This window comes from Lissotriton helveticus, chromosome 3_1 (genome assembly GCF_964261635.1).
Source record: "Lissotriton helveticus chromosome 3_1, aLisHel1.1, whole genome shotgun sequence".
In the NCBI taxonomy this organism is placed as follows: domain Eukaryota; kingdom Metazoa; phylum Chordata; class Amphibia; order Caudata; family Salamandridae; genus Lissotriton; species Lissotriton helveticus.
In genome coordinates this window covers 1,401,328,054-1,401,345,151 of record NC_136061.1, presented here as the reverse complement: position 1 = coordinate 1,401,345,151, position 17,098 = coordinate 1,401,328,054, and the positions used below count along the sequence as shown (strand labels likewise).

General features: G+C 45.9%; 1 protein-coding gene across 7 annotated transcripts in view; it reads right to left on the bottom strand.

Annotated features, from left to right (window-relative positions):
* KALRN (kalirin RhoGEF kinase) overlaps positions 1–17,098 on the bottom strand; it is a 1,598,314-nt gene that overhangs the window by 471,848 nt on the left and 1,109,368 nt on the right. For 6 of the 7 annotated variants that reach the window (XM_078682047.1, XM_078682045.1, XM_078682043.1 and 3 more), the window contains exons 25-29: positions 15,974–16,083; positions 9,950–10,019; positions 6,810–6,899; positions 3,809–3,901; positions 1,709–1,820 (exon numbers count right to left, since the gene is read on the bottom strand). In XM_078682047.1, coding sequence (XP_078538173.1) covers positions 1,709–1,820; positions 3,809–3,901; positions 6,810–6,899; positions 9,950–10,019; positions 15,974–16,083 — 475 coding nt within the window. Of the gene's footprint in view, positions 1–1,708; positions 1,913–3,808; positions 3,902–6,809; positions 6,900–9,949; positions 10,020–15,973; positions 16,084–17,098 lie in introns of those variants that run through there. The other variant, XM_078682054.1, reaches the window with a different exon arrangement.

The window sequence follows — 17,098 nt, the reverse complement described above, 5'->3', positions numbered from 1 at the left end:
TGTCAAATGTGAATTGCGATATACGAAAATGCGCAGCGCATTGTGGAATGATTCGGAAGGTTCCAGACTATGGAAGGGTTGAAGACATGGCTCTCAGGCCGGGGTTTGTGAGTCCTGTAGGCGCAGTCCGTGGACGATCAGTGGGTATACCGTCATTTACGGTCACCCTCCAGTTAGATAACCCCACAACTAACTAGCGACACAGGACTCTACAGCAGCAAGGTTGGGCAATGATGTACTCCTGGAGAAAGTAGTAAATTGTAAACACTTTAAGTACACACAAGAAGGTCAATGTGCAATCAGATGTTTTCCTTCTCAGTGCAAGTGATCTGTTGATAGAAAGATACAATATGCAACTAAAATTATGATATTTCCCAAAAACGAGGGTACTAATACATTCAGGGGGCTGACACAAACCCCCAAAACGCTCACAGTATTTACGACCTGTGGGGCAGATGGTCTATACCATGGGTGCTTTGTCAAATGTTATACTTTGATAGAAAGTTGGGGTAGGGTATTCGGGGTTTCTGGAGCACTGGTCAACCACAGGATGGGAGTCAGTTATGAAGTCATAGGGACACCAGTGGGGTTCTGAGCTCCGTGTGCGTCCTGCGAGGTGATTGTGCGGTGAACAGAGGCGGCAGCCACAGCAATGCACCCTGGGGGTAACCAAACGTCATGGCCAATGACTTCAAAATGACTTATAGCGGGCACATTTTTGAATCACCTGAGCACTAAGATGACCAGCCTGACCCAGTGAACTCCCAGGCATGACCCATAAGGCCAGGCAATTGGGACTTAGGATCAACTGGTACCCCTCAGGGGTAGGGTCAGACCCCTCAGAGGTAGGGACAGCCTACGAAGTCCAGGAGGGCCATATCCAGACCGGATATTTACGTTATTCACATTAAACAAATGGTCATGCAACTACTGTATATGCAAGTCATTTACAAACTGAGTGGTTATCCTGAAAAACTGGCACCGATTTAAGATGGCCGCCAGGGGTAGACAGATCGTTCAAACTGTTCTACAACCAGAACTCAAGGCTGAAAGATGGGTGATGCAGGATTAGGGGAGGTACTGAGCAGATGGAAGGCACACCAGTCACAAACAAAGTACATGTATGAAGAAAGCACTACCACCCCCCACCCCCCCCCCCACCACACACATGAGTCAGACTGGATGTACCGTCGAATGTCAGAAATAAAGGTGGGTTCACAGACTGGCACGGCTGCTGGGGGAATATAAGGCAGGTCATAAATGGTGCTCTTTAAAGACATGCACACCTTCACTCTCACCTACTCTTCACTAATTTGATCACAAGTGCCGAGAGAAGTGATACATGCCACATAGGCACTTACAAAGAGAACTGCCACAACTGCTAATGCTCACTCACACGCCCCAACGCCAAGGCTAACACAACTCGTTCACAAGCCATTCTGAAACCCTATTCACAAGTATAACGCTTTACTTGTGTTGCCATGGGTCTGGGAGGCGGTCACTCGTGATGCACTGCGTATAGATCGTGGAATGTAATGCTATATAGAGGACGCGTGCATTGTTCAAATCCCATACTAGCTAGAAGGGCGGCTTTCACACATTCTGAGCCAATACATAGCTCGGTCTGTCAACATACGTGCTGCCGAAGTCAATCACAGTTTGTGAGACGCGAGTACATCACCCCCCGCCCTCCCTGCGGCCCCCGTACCTTCCAGCATGCTGACGTGCATGGCGTCGTTGGCTTTCTTCGGGACGCTCAGCATGACTTCCAGCCCATCCTTGATCTCACCTTTGCCTTCTTCGCAGCAGGTTAGAAGCTCCTGTAGGGGAACAGAGAAGGCACTGTACTTGAACCTCGACGGCCACCAGAGCCTCTGCCTTGTGCTCCACGGTCACACGGCGAGCTCTTAATGCGCGCGGGCGCGTGACAGGCGGTGCGTACCGCCCTGGGAAACCCGAGCCGCTGTCCCGCGTTTCCCATTGCTAACGACGCCCTCAATGAAGCTAATGCGAGGGACGCGCAACAGCAGACACGCAGCATTTAGTAACCTGGATTTAACTGGGGTTTGGGAATTTACCTCCACTACTACCGTGTCGACTCTTTCAGGTGGGGCAACTACCGCCTCACTCCATTTCAACTCCGACACTTTTCCGTTCCTTAGCTTTCATGAGAAATGCATTCTGGGTGTTGTTGTCTTAGTTTGCTTTCATCGAAACAATCAGCCGAATACAGACGAAAAGCATAAAATTGAGAACATTGACCATGGACGGGAGTGAACCCGCCGCCCCAGACTGTTGCATGTAGCAAAAATACTTCCAGCACGGGCAGAATGGCAGAAAACAAATGCCAACATGCCGTGGGCGTGGCTCACAGCAAGGCCGGCTATTTCTCAGCCAATGGTGGCATTAAGAATGTTTCGATTTGGGATGTCACTCGTATGATTAGAAGTAAGGGGCAACAAAACCCAGAATGCACACTCTTGATGGGTGAAAGTTCATAACAACGAAAAAATAGCCTTATTGACGTGTGGCCAGCTGAAAACGTTACAGACACCGGTCCTGTCAAGCTTTCAAGGTCCATGCATGATGTACAGATCCAGTACAGATTGTTTCCTTCACTTGTAGTATTGTTTTTCCCGTAATACAAAGGACTTCAAGTCCCAGAATTCAAAGGAATACAAATCTGGACTGAAGCTCGACCTCATTCATGGACATGGCGGACTAGTCCGCAATGCGCCACCCGTGGTGTTACTCTCCCCACCTTTACCCCAACGCTCCACATGCAAGGAGCGTCAACTCAGCCGAGTTGCCTCACATTTACAGGACGGTCTCGGCAAAATAAAAATATACCTTATATTGAGGCTTTTTAAACAGACACAGGCCACAGCAGTCTCGTAAACCAAGTTAAACTAAATGTGCCGTGTCACGTGTCCAGCTGGGCTGCTACCACTTCTCTGGGAGAGACGTTGAGAAAAGTCAGAAGTGGAAAGTTGGGCTGGTCACCCAAACATTGTGGCATACTCAACGTCTAGTGTACTCTTAACAAATACTGTGCCTAAAAGTGCCCATAGCGCGATCGATAAGAGCTCCACTTGAACCGCTCCCTGGTATGACGCAGGTAACGCCTGAGGTGCAAAGGGCGAGCTTTACAGCACACTGTGCCAGATATTGAGCTGTGAAGTGTCCTCGTGCCGTGCACGACGCCATCACCCTCTGCTGGTGGGTTCAGCCAAGAGCGCTCGGAAAGCTGCACCCTGGAGTCTTTATGTTTCCTTGCGTAAACAGCATGGGCCTACATATCCCAGGGTACAAAGACCACTGGGTGAAACCCCTGACTGGCAGAAGGTGAACATGACATAAGACATTTGAGGAGACCGTGTTAGGACTATGGTGATAACAAAAGTAAACCGCTGTGCACCGAGGATCATATAGGGTTGGGATGTGGGCTCTATGGCGCTGTTTGCCCCCAGGTCAACTGTTCTGCAATTCAGGTTAGTTTCATCGCTATTCTTTCAAAAGCACGAAACCCATCAGCTTGTGCAAGTTTTTACGGTAAGACTTTAGTCAATCGCTGTGCGTCGTTTCCCATATCACTGCTTGTGTAGCTCATTTAGGCCAAGTTGTACCTTTGCATTCTGGGACTTGCAGTTCTAATTTTTAATGTGACAAACAAGACTACAGGGCCGAGAGTGGAAGACATATCTGGGGTGGATGACCTACTCGTGAGTGGACCTTGGAAACTTGAGAGCTCTGGGGGCGAGGGGTGAGGGTGGAGATGTGATATGCTGGCAGCGAGGGCATGTCCTACCTTCAGCAGGAGTTGGTACTTGGTGATTCTCTGAACCGGTTTTATCAGATACGAAGAGATTGAATTTGCAAGCCCGTGCCTCTGCTGGATTTCCTGTAATAGAAAATAAAAATGATTGATTTAGGCAGAAAAAAATGAGCAGCTGCCTATATGGCAACACACACTGAATCTAAATTTACAAGGGCAAAATGCAACATGGATTTCAGGTTCTTAGCACTCAAGTGGAATAGTCTGCGGGTTAGGAGGAGCCATTGTTGCAGGGGAAATTTCCCGCATCCGCACTTCTCCCGTGGGGCTAAAGTACCCTCGTCCAGTCTAGGTTTTTCTTTTTATCTTCTGGCACACGTAGAACTTGATTTATAATGGGAAGAACAACACAGGCTGTCACAGAGCAAGACAGCCGATGGATGAAGTGGGCTGACCCACTGCACTATCCTGTATACTACTGTGGTGGGCAGAAGGAAAACATGAATGGCACTTAAACCGGTCAATGGATGAAGGAGGGTGACTCATAACCCCTGTATGTATGTGTACACTACTGACCATGATCGCATCCATTTCTGATTCCTTGGCTCACATGAATTCTGGTAACTAATAGACAGTGCTACAAATCTCATGTTTAGAATGAACGCTGACGCTTAGCAGTGGGACTGCAAACACAGAGATGCCAAGTTCCCAGGTTTATGCATGATGAGCTGCTCCAGTCTAGGTTTTTTATTTGAATTCTGTGACCTGCAGTGCTGGTTTTATAACGGAATAAACACGACTACAAGTCCCTGAATTCAAAGAAAAAACCTGGACTGGAGCAGATAGACACACACGGACCTAGGAAACTTCGCAGGGCGGAAAACAATATTTTCAAAAATCCTTCCATGTGGAAAAAAACTTGCCTAAACTTAACCTACTTTCTCTAAACTAACACATCAGTTCTGCCTAAGGTCTCAGTGACCTAAAAACTTTCAAAGTTGAAAGCTACTGCACATGGGTTCTATCAAATGACAAAACTAAACTAGCTCAGTGGGTTGATCTAACCTGCTGTCGAGATTTTTGTACAACCTGCAAACTTCGGTTTAAGACTTAATTTGTCCTAGTCAGTTCTCTGAAGTTTTATAAAACAAGTACAACTGAATAGCGATTTGAGGAATGGTCTGCAGTCCTTTGAAATCACAAGTTTGTGACACAAAACCCCATTTAAATACTAAATTATAATTAGGCCTCCATAGAGACAGTTAAGGTATGGTTCGGTCAATATTATCAACAAAAATGTGCAAAGCCTTTGGGACCTATTGGCTTTGCCAATGGTATTTAGCGATGCTGTGCAGTTAAAGTGAAGTGACAAAAAAAATCAAAGGTGCTATGATGCAGCTGCTACAGCCTGGTTTTTGAGGCACCTGCACAACGCATGCATGCACCTACTAAATGCTCAGGTGCTTTTTTAACATTTCTATTTACTGATCCAAGTTGGATTGGTAAATAATCACAAGCTAGTGCAAAAGCATTCTTTTTTAAAAAAAAAAGTGGATTGGAGGAAGGAACTAGGAGAACAGGGGTGGCAGCAACAAAGAGGGCAGTGGGAGAAGTACATCACATGGACGAAAGACTGCAAGGTGGAGTGCAGGGCATCAGCAGCACATGGGCGAGAGAGGATGCAGTGGGAATCGGGGGAGTAGCACACAGGCATAAAAGCAATGCAGATGGAGAAGAACACAAGGAGGAGAAGCACACTGACGAGAGCAACATGGAGCGGTGGAGGGGCGAAGAGAAGCACATGAGAGAGACTGCTGGAAAACACATGCACTCCTATGGTGTGCTTGCTTAACCATAAAGAAAAAAAGAAGGAGTGCATGAAAAGTAAGTAGTGGAAGGAGGGGAGGGGCAAACACAAGAATAGGCTAGAAAGCCCACATAACCAGTCTTATAATCCGGATTGATTGCATCTCGTAGGTAGCTTTATTAAAATCATGCTTAGTAATGGAATGAAGATTACATTTTCCGATTACCACCGCACAGCAATTAAAATGTACTAGACAATTAAATATGAAGTTTATGCAAATGTTAATTTGCCTAGCCATAACTCGCCCTATGGTTCATAGAAGCATCCTACCACCGAGTTCCTTCGCAACAATCACATAGCGGATTACTTAGAATAAACTGAGGGGTCAACAGACTGCTATAGATGGTGTGTAAATGTTGCCTAATCTTTTATATGACTCGGCTGTACTAGATACCTTGAGGCATAGTTTTAGGCGAAAACATGTTTCTCGAGAGTAATCAAAGACAAACTTAGGCCACATCTTTCAATGAAAACAACAATCCAGTAATTAGTTGAAAATGGTAGTTAAAATTAAAGAGCTTCTACAAGAAGTGAAAACCAAGTTGAATGAAAGGGTGGTGAGGATGACTTTGAGCATGGTGGTGAATAGGATGGTTAATGTGGCATTTTTCTTTTTGCAGTTTTGGATAACATGAATTTGGCCCCAGGGCCCCTGTGTACTTTGCATGAGCACCAGTGACACTATTACCTCGTTCCCAAGTTCCAAAATCGTCAGGTTTGGTGTTAACACTACATCCTGTGGTAGTGATGATTATGGTGGAAACGTGATTAGGGTTTTAGTGGTTCAGGTGGTGATGCTAGGGTGGTGGTAGACTGATGGTAGGGTGGTGGGGTAGTGAGGCTGGTTAGGGTAGTGGTGTTTAGGGTGGAAGTAGGTTGGTGGTAGGGCAGTGGTATGGGCGTGGTGGCGGCAAGGTGGTGTGGTGGTAGTAGGATGTTGCAGTGGTGGTGGTAGGGTGATGGTGGTAGGGTTATGGTTGGTAGGGTGGTGGTGGTAGAATGGTGTTGGCTGAAATCTGTGGCTGGCATTTGCACCCTGGTAATCAGTTATATACATGGCGCTGCAAGAAGCGTGTGAAGATTTAGCTTCACAGTGCTATAAAATCACCCAACAAACGTACAGAATAAGAGCATTTCACACAATGTTACATGCAGAGATGTGCTTACGTCAAAGAAGGTCCCCGCGTGCTCCAGGATGAGCTGGCTGGAGTCCGGCTTGTTCTTACAGTACGTCACATACATCTGAAATTTATCCGCCTAAGAAACAAGTAAAAATGATGTTAAGGAGCTGCACCAGTGAAGATCTCCCTGCACAGAAGGAGGTACGCGTCTCACATTCACAGTTGCTGCACAAAGGAGAGCGTGATGAGGAGGGGTGGCGTCGTTTTATGAGAAACAATGGAGTACAAGATATAATAAGAATAAAAAAACAATAAAGTGGGAGGCTGGAGGAATTAAAACAACTTCTTACAGCTTTGATAGTGCCGCGGGAGCTTTGATAGTGCCGCGGGGGGAGGTGGGGGGGGGGGTCACATGCACGTGAAGCTTTGGTCCGTGCAAGAATGGGTTGGCGACCATTCCTCACAATCAGGAGCATGTAAGAAGGGAACATGACGCGCGGAGCCTTGACCTCGTACCAAAAAGTGACTGCAATAGCCTGTCCGCCACAATGCACAAAAAGGCAGCAAAAAGGCACAGAGGAATTTCAGAAGATCTGATGGCAGGGTTACTATGATGGCTTGAGATGTAGGCACGGCTTAGCCAGAGTTTGACCCAGGGATGATTGTGGGGACATGTTAGCAAAATGCCACCTCAATAAAAGTGGCAAATATTTTTGACCTTTCACTGGTATTCAAGGGACTGATAAGGTGTCAAAGTCCTTGAGCTCATGGGCTAATGCAGCTGCTGAGGTTCTTGTGTGGCTGTGTTGGTGGTAATGTAAATCTAACCGGTAAAAACACAGTGTTCCTAGCCGCTCAAGCGGAACGCTTCTTCTCTTCTACAGTGTTCAAATTCCCAAAATCCCTTTCGTTGACCTCCAAGTTAGATTTCTGGCGCTGTTGTGGCTACTTCATTCTCATTTACCAAATGACATACAATGTTTCTGGAAATTAGGGGCATAAACATGTTTTCCAGGGAACACACAATTACATTCACCGTGAACATGCAGAGTTGGCATATGGCTACCACGCCACATAGCCTTACACAAACGAGATATTTGCTACTTACAACAGGCCTCACCTTCCCTTGCATAGCGTGAAGAGTGCTTGGTGGTTTGGTTGGCCTGCTCTCACACAATAACCCCGGAAGTGCTAGAACTTTGGTCTCTGAACTTAAAAACAAGCTGCAGGCACGAATAGCAGTGCACCGATTGCATCGCACATCCGCTCAGGCGGCTACAAGGCCTTCTGCTGGCATGCGCGCTGCTTCCCTCTTGCTAACAGGATTAGTGTAACTAAGCTGCTCAACTGATTAAGTCCGCACTTGCATAATGAGCTTATCCACACAAGGCGGCCAGACACATACACACGGCTGTTAAGCGACGTGCGGATCAGCGAGCAGAGAGGTGGCGTAACTAAACGTGAGCGGGCCCCTGCAAGATATGCTGAAGGGGCCCTAACACTCACATAAGCAGAGGCTGAGGGCCCCCCTCCAGTAAGTGTACGCCTGGGGGCCTTTGTAACGCTCCCGAGCAGAGAGTTACTTTGGACGACCGCTTGCAGGTGGATGGCACCGACCCTCGTTCTCGGAGACTGGCGCTCTCATTTTATCCTCACACATCTCCAGGATGAGGAGTTCCTACGAGCAGAAGCTTCTGGAGTGAGTGGGCACTGGGCAGGATCGTTTTGCGACCTGTCCAGGAAACCCATGACACGAGAGTAACTATTTTAATTGAATCCCAGCCCTCTCCACTGAAAGGCTCCTGCCGTGAATACACGGGTTGTCGCACTAGTCGGGCAAGCGTGCACAAACTCTGAAATGAGCATGTCTGCACGAGGATGGCTACACAGTCTCAAACTTTTTGGGATTTACATTTTTGTCTCAGGATTAAATGAATTACTATTATTTTGATCATATAATTTCTTTAAGGCCATCTTTATGATTTAGGAGCAGGATTGAATAAGTCTATGATTGCTGAACAAGTTTGAGATGTGTTACTTGATTAAAAAAGAAGCCGTTAAAGTGGCTCTACCTTAGATTATACTGTTTTCAACATTAAGTTAGAACTATGAATAACATATCATGCTTGGCGCTCTTTGGATGAAAATTGCAAATCAACACGTGGTGTTTGTGCCCTGATGTTTGGTGGAATTTGAAAAAATCTCTAAAGGGCACATAGGAATAATAAATGATAACCATTATATGAGATAGGTTCCTTAACATCCAACAAAGTAAACAGAAAAAAGTCAGTAAATGAATAGAACCGTCGCTAAACATTCAAATTCAAGCTCAAGGTCTCCCACGTTGGGTTTGTCTTTTGTTTGCTAAGCTTATCAGTTTCCACTTCCAGTGAGATTTTTCAGACCGATCTTCAAAATGGGTGCAAAATCTTCCCTGTACATATCAGGCTTGGTGTGGGGTCCCCAGAGCTTGCACAAGGAGCATCTGGCCCCCTTCTGTGTGAACTAGTTTTGCTTATTACCATCTTCTGGTTGCAGATAATGCAAACATGATGTTGACAGTAGGAGCGTACGCGGAATGGAAACCTTGGCACAATCTGTGCTCAGTTCACAATCAGCAAGAGTGAGAAAACATGCCACAACAGCCTATGTCTGCCCTGTCACCAGAGCCTACACTGCCTTGTAAGTATCACAGTGATAGAATTGCCCATCCCTTCTGCTAGGGTGACCACTTCACTCCAGGTCATTATGGAAACAGTGTCCAGTCCTGGGATTTTCACCCACTAATCTTCGATTTTAGCTGTATTTGTCTAATTAGATCAATGGAAGCAAAATAAGACTACAATGTCCAGAATGCATTGGGCTACCACAAGCGTTCCGGACTAGAAACCGTGTCCGTAATGACCTGAAGTGAGGTGGTCAAACTACCTTTTCTGCACTAGCAGTACCTGTTGATGTTATGCGACAACAGCTGAATTTTGACTGGCACCAAAGCCTTTCTACAGTATGTGGAGTAAGTCATTTATTTTAAATGGTTATTGGAGGGTAAGGTCCACGTTCTCTCCTGATAAACTACCCCTCTCTGTTCCTAATAAAAACCTTCTAAACCTAAACATTAAATCGGAGTCACAATATGCCACATACATGATCATTTGAGTGAAATGTTAAGGTTACAAGCAGTCTTACCCAAGTGACAAAGCAGTGGCCGACGTCTTCGGGCAGTTGCTCGTACTTCTCAAGTTCCTTGAGAAAGATGCTGAAATAGGAGAGAGAATTAGTCCCTGTGAATGTTTCAGTGCTGCCTGCCTCGCCGAGGAAGGATGGAGGCGAAATGCTGAACAGTGGGGGCTAAAGCTGGAGGCACGAAACTTATCCAAAGAACAACATATAAGCTGATATTGGGCAAAGAGCATTCTGAACAATGTCTGCTCTTTTCCAACTTGCATCCGGTAAGAAAGCAAAAGATCAACAGCAGAATCCTGTATAGACAGGTCTTGGTAACGATGAATAGCCAGAAAGAGCAAATGTAGGTGGGACAAGTAGAATGGGATGATTTTTCGCTGCATTTTTTAAAAATTAAAAAACAAAAAACTTAGCTAGTTTCTTGAAATTTACAGAGGTTGCCAAGTTTAAAAAATAGGTGAGCAAATCATAATAAAATATTTTTTGAAAGAAAAATGCCTTCCCAAATCCATATTTACCTACGTTTAAAATTCTCCTCTGATTCAGGCATCCAATACTTCAAAACACAGCCTCCACTTCCCCAGACCTGAATGTCCAGCACCCACCGAAGCTTAACCCAACCAGCACCTAATACCTGCTATTTGTATACAAAAAGAAGCAACAACTAGTCCACACTTGGCTCAAAGTTATGAGTCTGGATGGACTGCAACTTTCACTCAACGCCAGGTCACTCGGATTCACCCTGGACACAACTTCACTGTCAAAGAACCCACTGCCCAGAAAACTAAGAATGTCTGGTACCAGCTATCTTAAACGTTTGTGAATCCCTCTTCCCAGAGAGCAACTTCACAACCGATGTTCATCTCCTCCTACTGTTAAATCTGGAAGGTGGTTGTGCCCTGTTCCAGGGCCTCGAAGACTCTAAACTAGTCGAATTCCTTAACAGCATCCTGCACAAGGCAGTATGCTTCATCAAGGGTCAGATGAAATAGGATTATATCACAACTACGATGGCCGTATCACCCTCACACTGATGGAAGTGCACTGGCTTCCTTTGCAGGCCCACACTATCCTCAAATCTAGCTGCTTCACCTACAAAACCACCACAATAGCCATCCATGCTTATCTGGTTGGCACACCCACAGCCAGGACACAATCAGATTGGAGGTAAACAAGTACAAAAAAACAAAACAAGGCAACAGTTCTTCCCCTTCTATGCACCCGGGATCTGAAACTCTACCGATGTATCCATCACGATGCCCCACACATGCACCACTTCAGGAAACAACTGAAGACACACATCTTTAAAGACTATTATATCATGATGTAGTAACAGCCGATCCTCACTCTTAGAAAGTAGCTACAGCTTCAATCACATGTTCACTATATCATTGCCTTGGACCCTTTCTTGTACTCTGTTGCCTTTTGGCTAGGTTCGCACTATACAAATACCACATAAATACATACAACTGCTATTGATGTTGTGGAAAATGAAAATGGGGCACACACGAAACAGGATATAAGAAGTGCCGGGCCTACACAGGAATTTCAAGTCCCGCACTAGTCTTGAAGGTCACTAACCATATATGGTCTACGACTTTAGCCCTATTCCCCTTTGTTTCGGTGCATATTACAGGCCTTATACACACTTTAGTTTTAATTAATTTGATCAATCGCAGTGGGAGAATTATGTGGTCACGGAGCATTCATTTCTGTTTCAGGCACGCTGAGTGCCACCGTAGCTATTTGCGAGAAATTTGAAGAGGAAGCATAGGTGAGGGAGGATGCAAGCCAGGGGAGTGACTATTTTGTTTGGGGACATTCTGGCAATTTCTCCTGTAATACATTGACTCTACAATGGACCAGAATGTATCACAATGGCTCTCACACTATCCTTTCCCTATGTATGACATCCCCAAAGGTACCCAATTCTTTTAAGCTAGCTTGCACCCCTGGGGCTGGATTTGTAGGCGAGGAGCAAGTTTCTGGCCGGCATAAGAAACTTGATTCAATGCCTCTTTAAAAAACTTTCCTCTTTTTGTATATTATCAGATTTTGACAACTATCTCTTAGCCTCCACCTAAGCTAAGTGTACTCAATATGGTGATAAAACTGAAAAACCCATGTTAAGCAAAGCACTGTACTGTATGCACTGATGTGCTAAGAACAGATTAATGTGGTGTTCCAAGCTGGCTTAGGAACAGCATACATATACTATAAGATTGTGTTTTTTGTAACAGCAAAAACAAGTCCCATGTATCTGCAAAGTTGGACCTGGGTGGGAGAAACTGCGATATCTCAGAATCCAGTTATACCACTCACTGAACAACCTCTTCCACGGCAATCTGAAATGGGCCCTCACAGCCTTCAAATCTCAGACGAAGTTCTGGAAACGGCAACCCCTGACCATCACATGTAAAATCGCTCTATCCAAAATGGTAATCCTCCCCAGCTTATCATACTATTTTGTTAATGTACCGGTATGCACACCCAGGTAGTTCTTCCATGAGTTGGACACCATGCTGGGATAGCTCTTATGGAATGACAGACAACACTGAATAGCTCCTGGTAAAATCCAACTACCAGTTGGACAGAACAGGTTGGGTGCTCCCTCTTTTGAAACATATTTCTTGGCGGCCCTACTCCAGAGGGTGTCACATTGGTTGACAGGCAGCAGCTTATACATAGACCAACGCTGGAGGTAGAGCAATAGGGAGGGGGAAGACAATACAACATAGATTGAAGAACGGGGATCACACGTGAATAAATGTGCAGAAATAGTGGTTTAAAACTGGTATCAGGGAGTCCATATTATAATTTTAATACTGGGTACCCTGCCCGATTAAAAATGGACTAGTGGATGCTGGGTTGGGGAGCTTATAATGACCGACCCCTCCACTGTGTAAAACCGTCAACATGTTTCGGCCGGCAAAACGTACTACCCAGGCTTTCATCAGGACTCTCAACAATGTGATCCCCAGGTCCTAACCCTACCTCCTTAAGATCCAGGAGTAAAGGAAAAGTTACCCTATTGAGTCACTGCTCAGTTTGAATGTGGTAGAGCCCCTTGCTCTCCAAGAGGAACCTGTGAAATTCCCACTGGGGTAGCTTAGGAAACCATGCTCACGTAGTTCAGAGAACTAGCATGCAAGGAAGCCCCCCTCCAGGATGACCCAATATTGCTACTCCCATTGTACGCAGCCCACTCTCCCGGCCCCAACCACTACCCAGAGAAGGCACATGCTTGTCGGGCGATCAACAGGCTCCAGGCAGAAACCAGCTCCTCAGAAGAGTAGACAGTGCCCCCCTCTGTTCCTACGACACAACACCCCCTGCGGTTCGCAAACACACACAGGACGGGCGGTGACGCCAGAAAAGAGAGAGACCTAAAACCCTTAGGTCTCCTTGTATGAAGACTGGGTAATTAGACAAGGTACGCAAATAGGAAGCTGCAGCCTGCAGGGGAGAGAAGAAAACAGACATACAACAGACTGCTTAGTACACTACCATAAGAGAACAAGGAAAACTAATCTACGTTTTTTCTGTAATGAGTGTGCTGCAAGGCTCTTACCTGCCCAACGTGTGTAACGCACCCAAAAGGTATCCACAAAAAATAATAACATACGAACCAAAAAAAAAGGGCGGGTGGATACTTAGGTCTCTCTTTTCCAGGGAAAGAATCCACGGAAGAAATGAAGAGTTCAAACACAGTCACTATCACTTCTCAATAAGAAGAGTCCAAAAGAAAATGTCTTTCAGGGTCGTGATACTTCTCACTGAGTCAGCAAGGGAAAACAAAACAACGTTCACTCCAGTGGAGCCGCTCTCGGGCGTTTCCCACCGAGAAACAGCCGACGGACGCTAACACTCGGCGTCCTTCAATCCAGAGAAAGGAAAAACAAAATCCATCGGCAAAAGTCCTGTCGGGCAACTGACACGCCGAGAAACCACTGCGGATACTCCAGTATCGGGTAAGAGAGAGCAGGGACACAGCGTAGGCTTACAGGTCTGGGTGACGGACAGGAACGCCAAAACCGGTGATCCGCAATCAGCGGGAAAGGAAGGGAGGTAAACAAATCCGGTGTGCACTGCGGCGAGGGGTGCTTGCACAGTGCCGTGAGTAGGGAAGTTGAATGGTAGGTCGCAAGAGCCAGCGCGGCCGCGCGAGGCTTCAGCTGCAGAGTCGAGGAAAAGAAACACGAACCAGTTCAATGGAGCAAGAACTGCAACAATGATCCAAGGGTCGGGATTCAGGCAGGATTCCAAATGAAAACCAAGCACCGTCCATAGGGGCATGGAGACATAAGAACCTCCCCATCGGCATTTGATTGGTGCATGAGGATCATAGTTTTCTGCAGAACGCCTCAAGGCATTCTGGGACTTGTAGTCCCTGTTAGGCAAAAATCGCCTAACAACACACTCAGAACATGCCCTAAGGACTCCGGGTCCTGACAATGCTTCTGGCCCACCCACAGAACCACCACCATGAGTGGATAGGAGATGGTGCGACTGCTGGTCGCTACCTCGTCCGGAGCTTAGGCCCCCCCCCTACCCCTTGGCCGCTGCCAACTTTTCCCCACATTGCATACCACCCACGTTCGTGCTGCTACATGACCCTCCCCGCATACCACCGTTATTATTTTGAAGGCATACAAACCTCACAGCAGTGCACCGATCAATCTATCAGAGTTGGTAACGTGCAACTAGTCACCCATGCGGGTCTCAAAGTGCTGGGGGTGCAGGGCTGCTTCGTTGAGTGCTGGGGTAATCGGAAGAGCTAGGTCTTGAGGTCCTTCCTGAACTGGGGCAAAGTGGGAACTTGCTGGAGGTGGAGGGTGAGGTCGTTCCAGGCCTTGGCTGCGAGGCAGGAGAAGGACTTTCCTCCTGGTCTTATAGATACGTGGAACGGTGGCCAGAGAGAGATCGGCTGGTCAGAGGTGTCTTTTGGGTGCATGGAAGGAGAGGCGGTTGTTCAGGTATGTGGGTCCTATGTTGTTAGGAGCCTTGTATTCGTGGGTGAGGAGTTTGAAGGTTATTCTTTTTTCGACTGAGAGCCAGTGGAGGTTGCGGAGGTGTTGGGTGATGTAACTGCGACAGTGGATGTAGAGGATTAGTCTGGCTGCGGCGTTCTGGACGGTCTGGAGTTTGCGAAGTAGTTTCTTGTTGATTTCGGCATAGAGAGTGTTGCCATAGTCCAGTCTGCTGCTGATGAGAGCGTGCATGACAGTTTTTCTGGATTCGGATGGGATCCATCTCAATGTCTTTTGAAGCATACGGAGGCTGTTGAAGCAGGTAGAGGATACGTCGTTGATCTGGTGGTTCATTGCGAGCAATGAGTCTAGTATGGTGCCGAGGTTTCGTGCATGGTCCGTCAAGATGGTGGGATTTCCAAGGGCGAGGGGCCACCAGGATTCATGTGATCAGAGTTTCACATTGTAAAGGCTTTAGGTGTCACACGATCAGCAGACTTACGCCCATCTCTGACAAGAGTGCACCTCGTTGTTGTACTACCTAGAGCCAACGTTCCCTCGAAATCACAGTGCGCCGAAACCTACAGATTACTATAATGTATCATACTGTAACAGTTGTAACTTGTACGATACTGTATTTCTGATAAGTTGTGCAAAAGTAAAAACCTCAAACAAAGTGTTTGCAAAACACATAAAAAAGCATTTGCAATGCAATAGGCCTTGCATTTACGAGAGTTTGACTATATGTATAGTAAGTGACAATGCCTTTCATTTATGTTTTGTTTTGAAACATAAATAAAAGGCATTGCCATTTACAATGCCAATAGCTTAAACTTGCATAAATGCATGACCTATTGCATTGCAAATGTGTGTTGTCTTGAGTTGCCTCATAATTCAGAGGCTTCGCCGCGATAGAAAGCTGTCATGCAACTGTGGCCTCCAGTGTTCGCACTTTTTGCATGTGTTCAACTGTGTCTATATGCACAGGATATTCAGTCACTTGGCGTGCATGCACCAGTTATTACAGACTGTTACATGCATACAAGGGGCACCTTACTTGTTATGGAAGTCATAGAGCTCTTGAATGTTGCCGAAGATGATGTGCTCTTTGTTAAGAATCCCCGCAGGTATCTCTTCAACGCCACTCGTCATCTCCCACAGATAGGTCTAAGAGAAACCAACAATGACACTAAGCATGAAAAACACATACGAAACCACGATCACTCCATGCGTTTGCGCTGAACATCCAAGCCACCATTCACGATTAAAATGGTATGTCCCTAGGATCATTCAGTAAAGCACAGCAGAAGTTAAACGCAGACTCAACAGCTCTTGGCAATAAATGTATGATCCAACCAGCAAAAGAAAGCAGATAATAGTCGTGCCTGGAAGCTGGACTGCAACTGACTGAAGTGTTGAATTCTATGCATGGATGAAGTACCAAGCCCATGTGGTGCCCATGCTGAATGTGAAGTTGAAGGATTCTTGTCCAGGAAATGACAGGATGTAGCACCACTCTAACTCTGCCATCTATGAAAAACCTGGAGCAGAGTATTGTTTTTTAATGCGCCAGTGATGGAAACAGAAGACAAAGTACTTCTACATAATGGTATTTTTGTAGCTTGTAGCGTTTCTAGATCACACATTATGGATTTTTCCATCCTCCAGTGGTAGGAACTGTAATCATCATCTATCTATATAAACAACATTTTATGTTTGGAAGGTATTTCATTCACACCCTTTAGGTTTGAGTAACAGATCACCAAACCAAAAAGCAAGACAGCAGCTAGTTTCACACAATGAAAACATTCCATGCGCCAGCTCGCCATAGTCTCTAGTATTCCGTATAATCAATAACTATAGCTGCACAAACCCTTTCATTTCTTTTAATACATTTAGTGGGATTGCTTGAGATTGGATTAAGGGCGGGTTATGGATGAAAAAAACACAGTGTTTGTTAAGTGACTGTGCGATATTGGTGGTGGTGTGTTCTTCACATTCAGGGTTAGGTTTTTAGATTGTTTAGTAATTACTCATCATGTTTTCAGTAGTGCCGAGTTGAGAGGCTGAAAACTATACCCAGTGCATAATAGGCTGAAAAGGTAAACGGCGAAGTCCTCCAATGTAACAAGTTTTTAACGATTCTGACAGGAATGCGTCGGGACTAGCGTGGCTTTTAAAA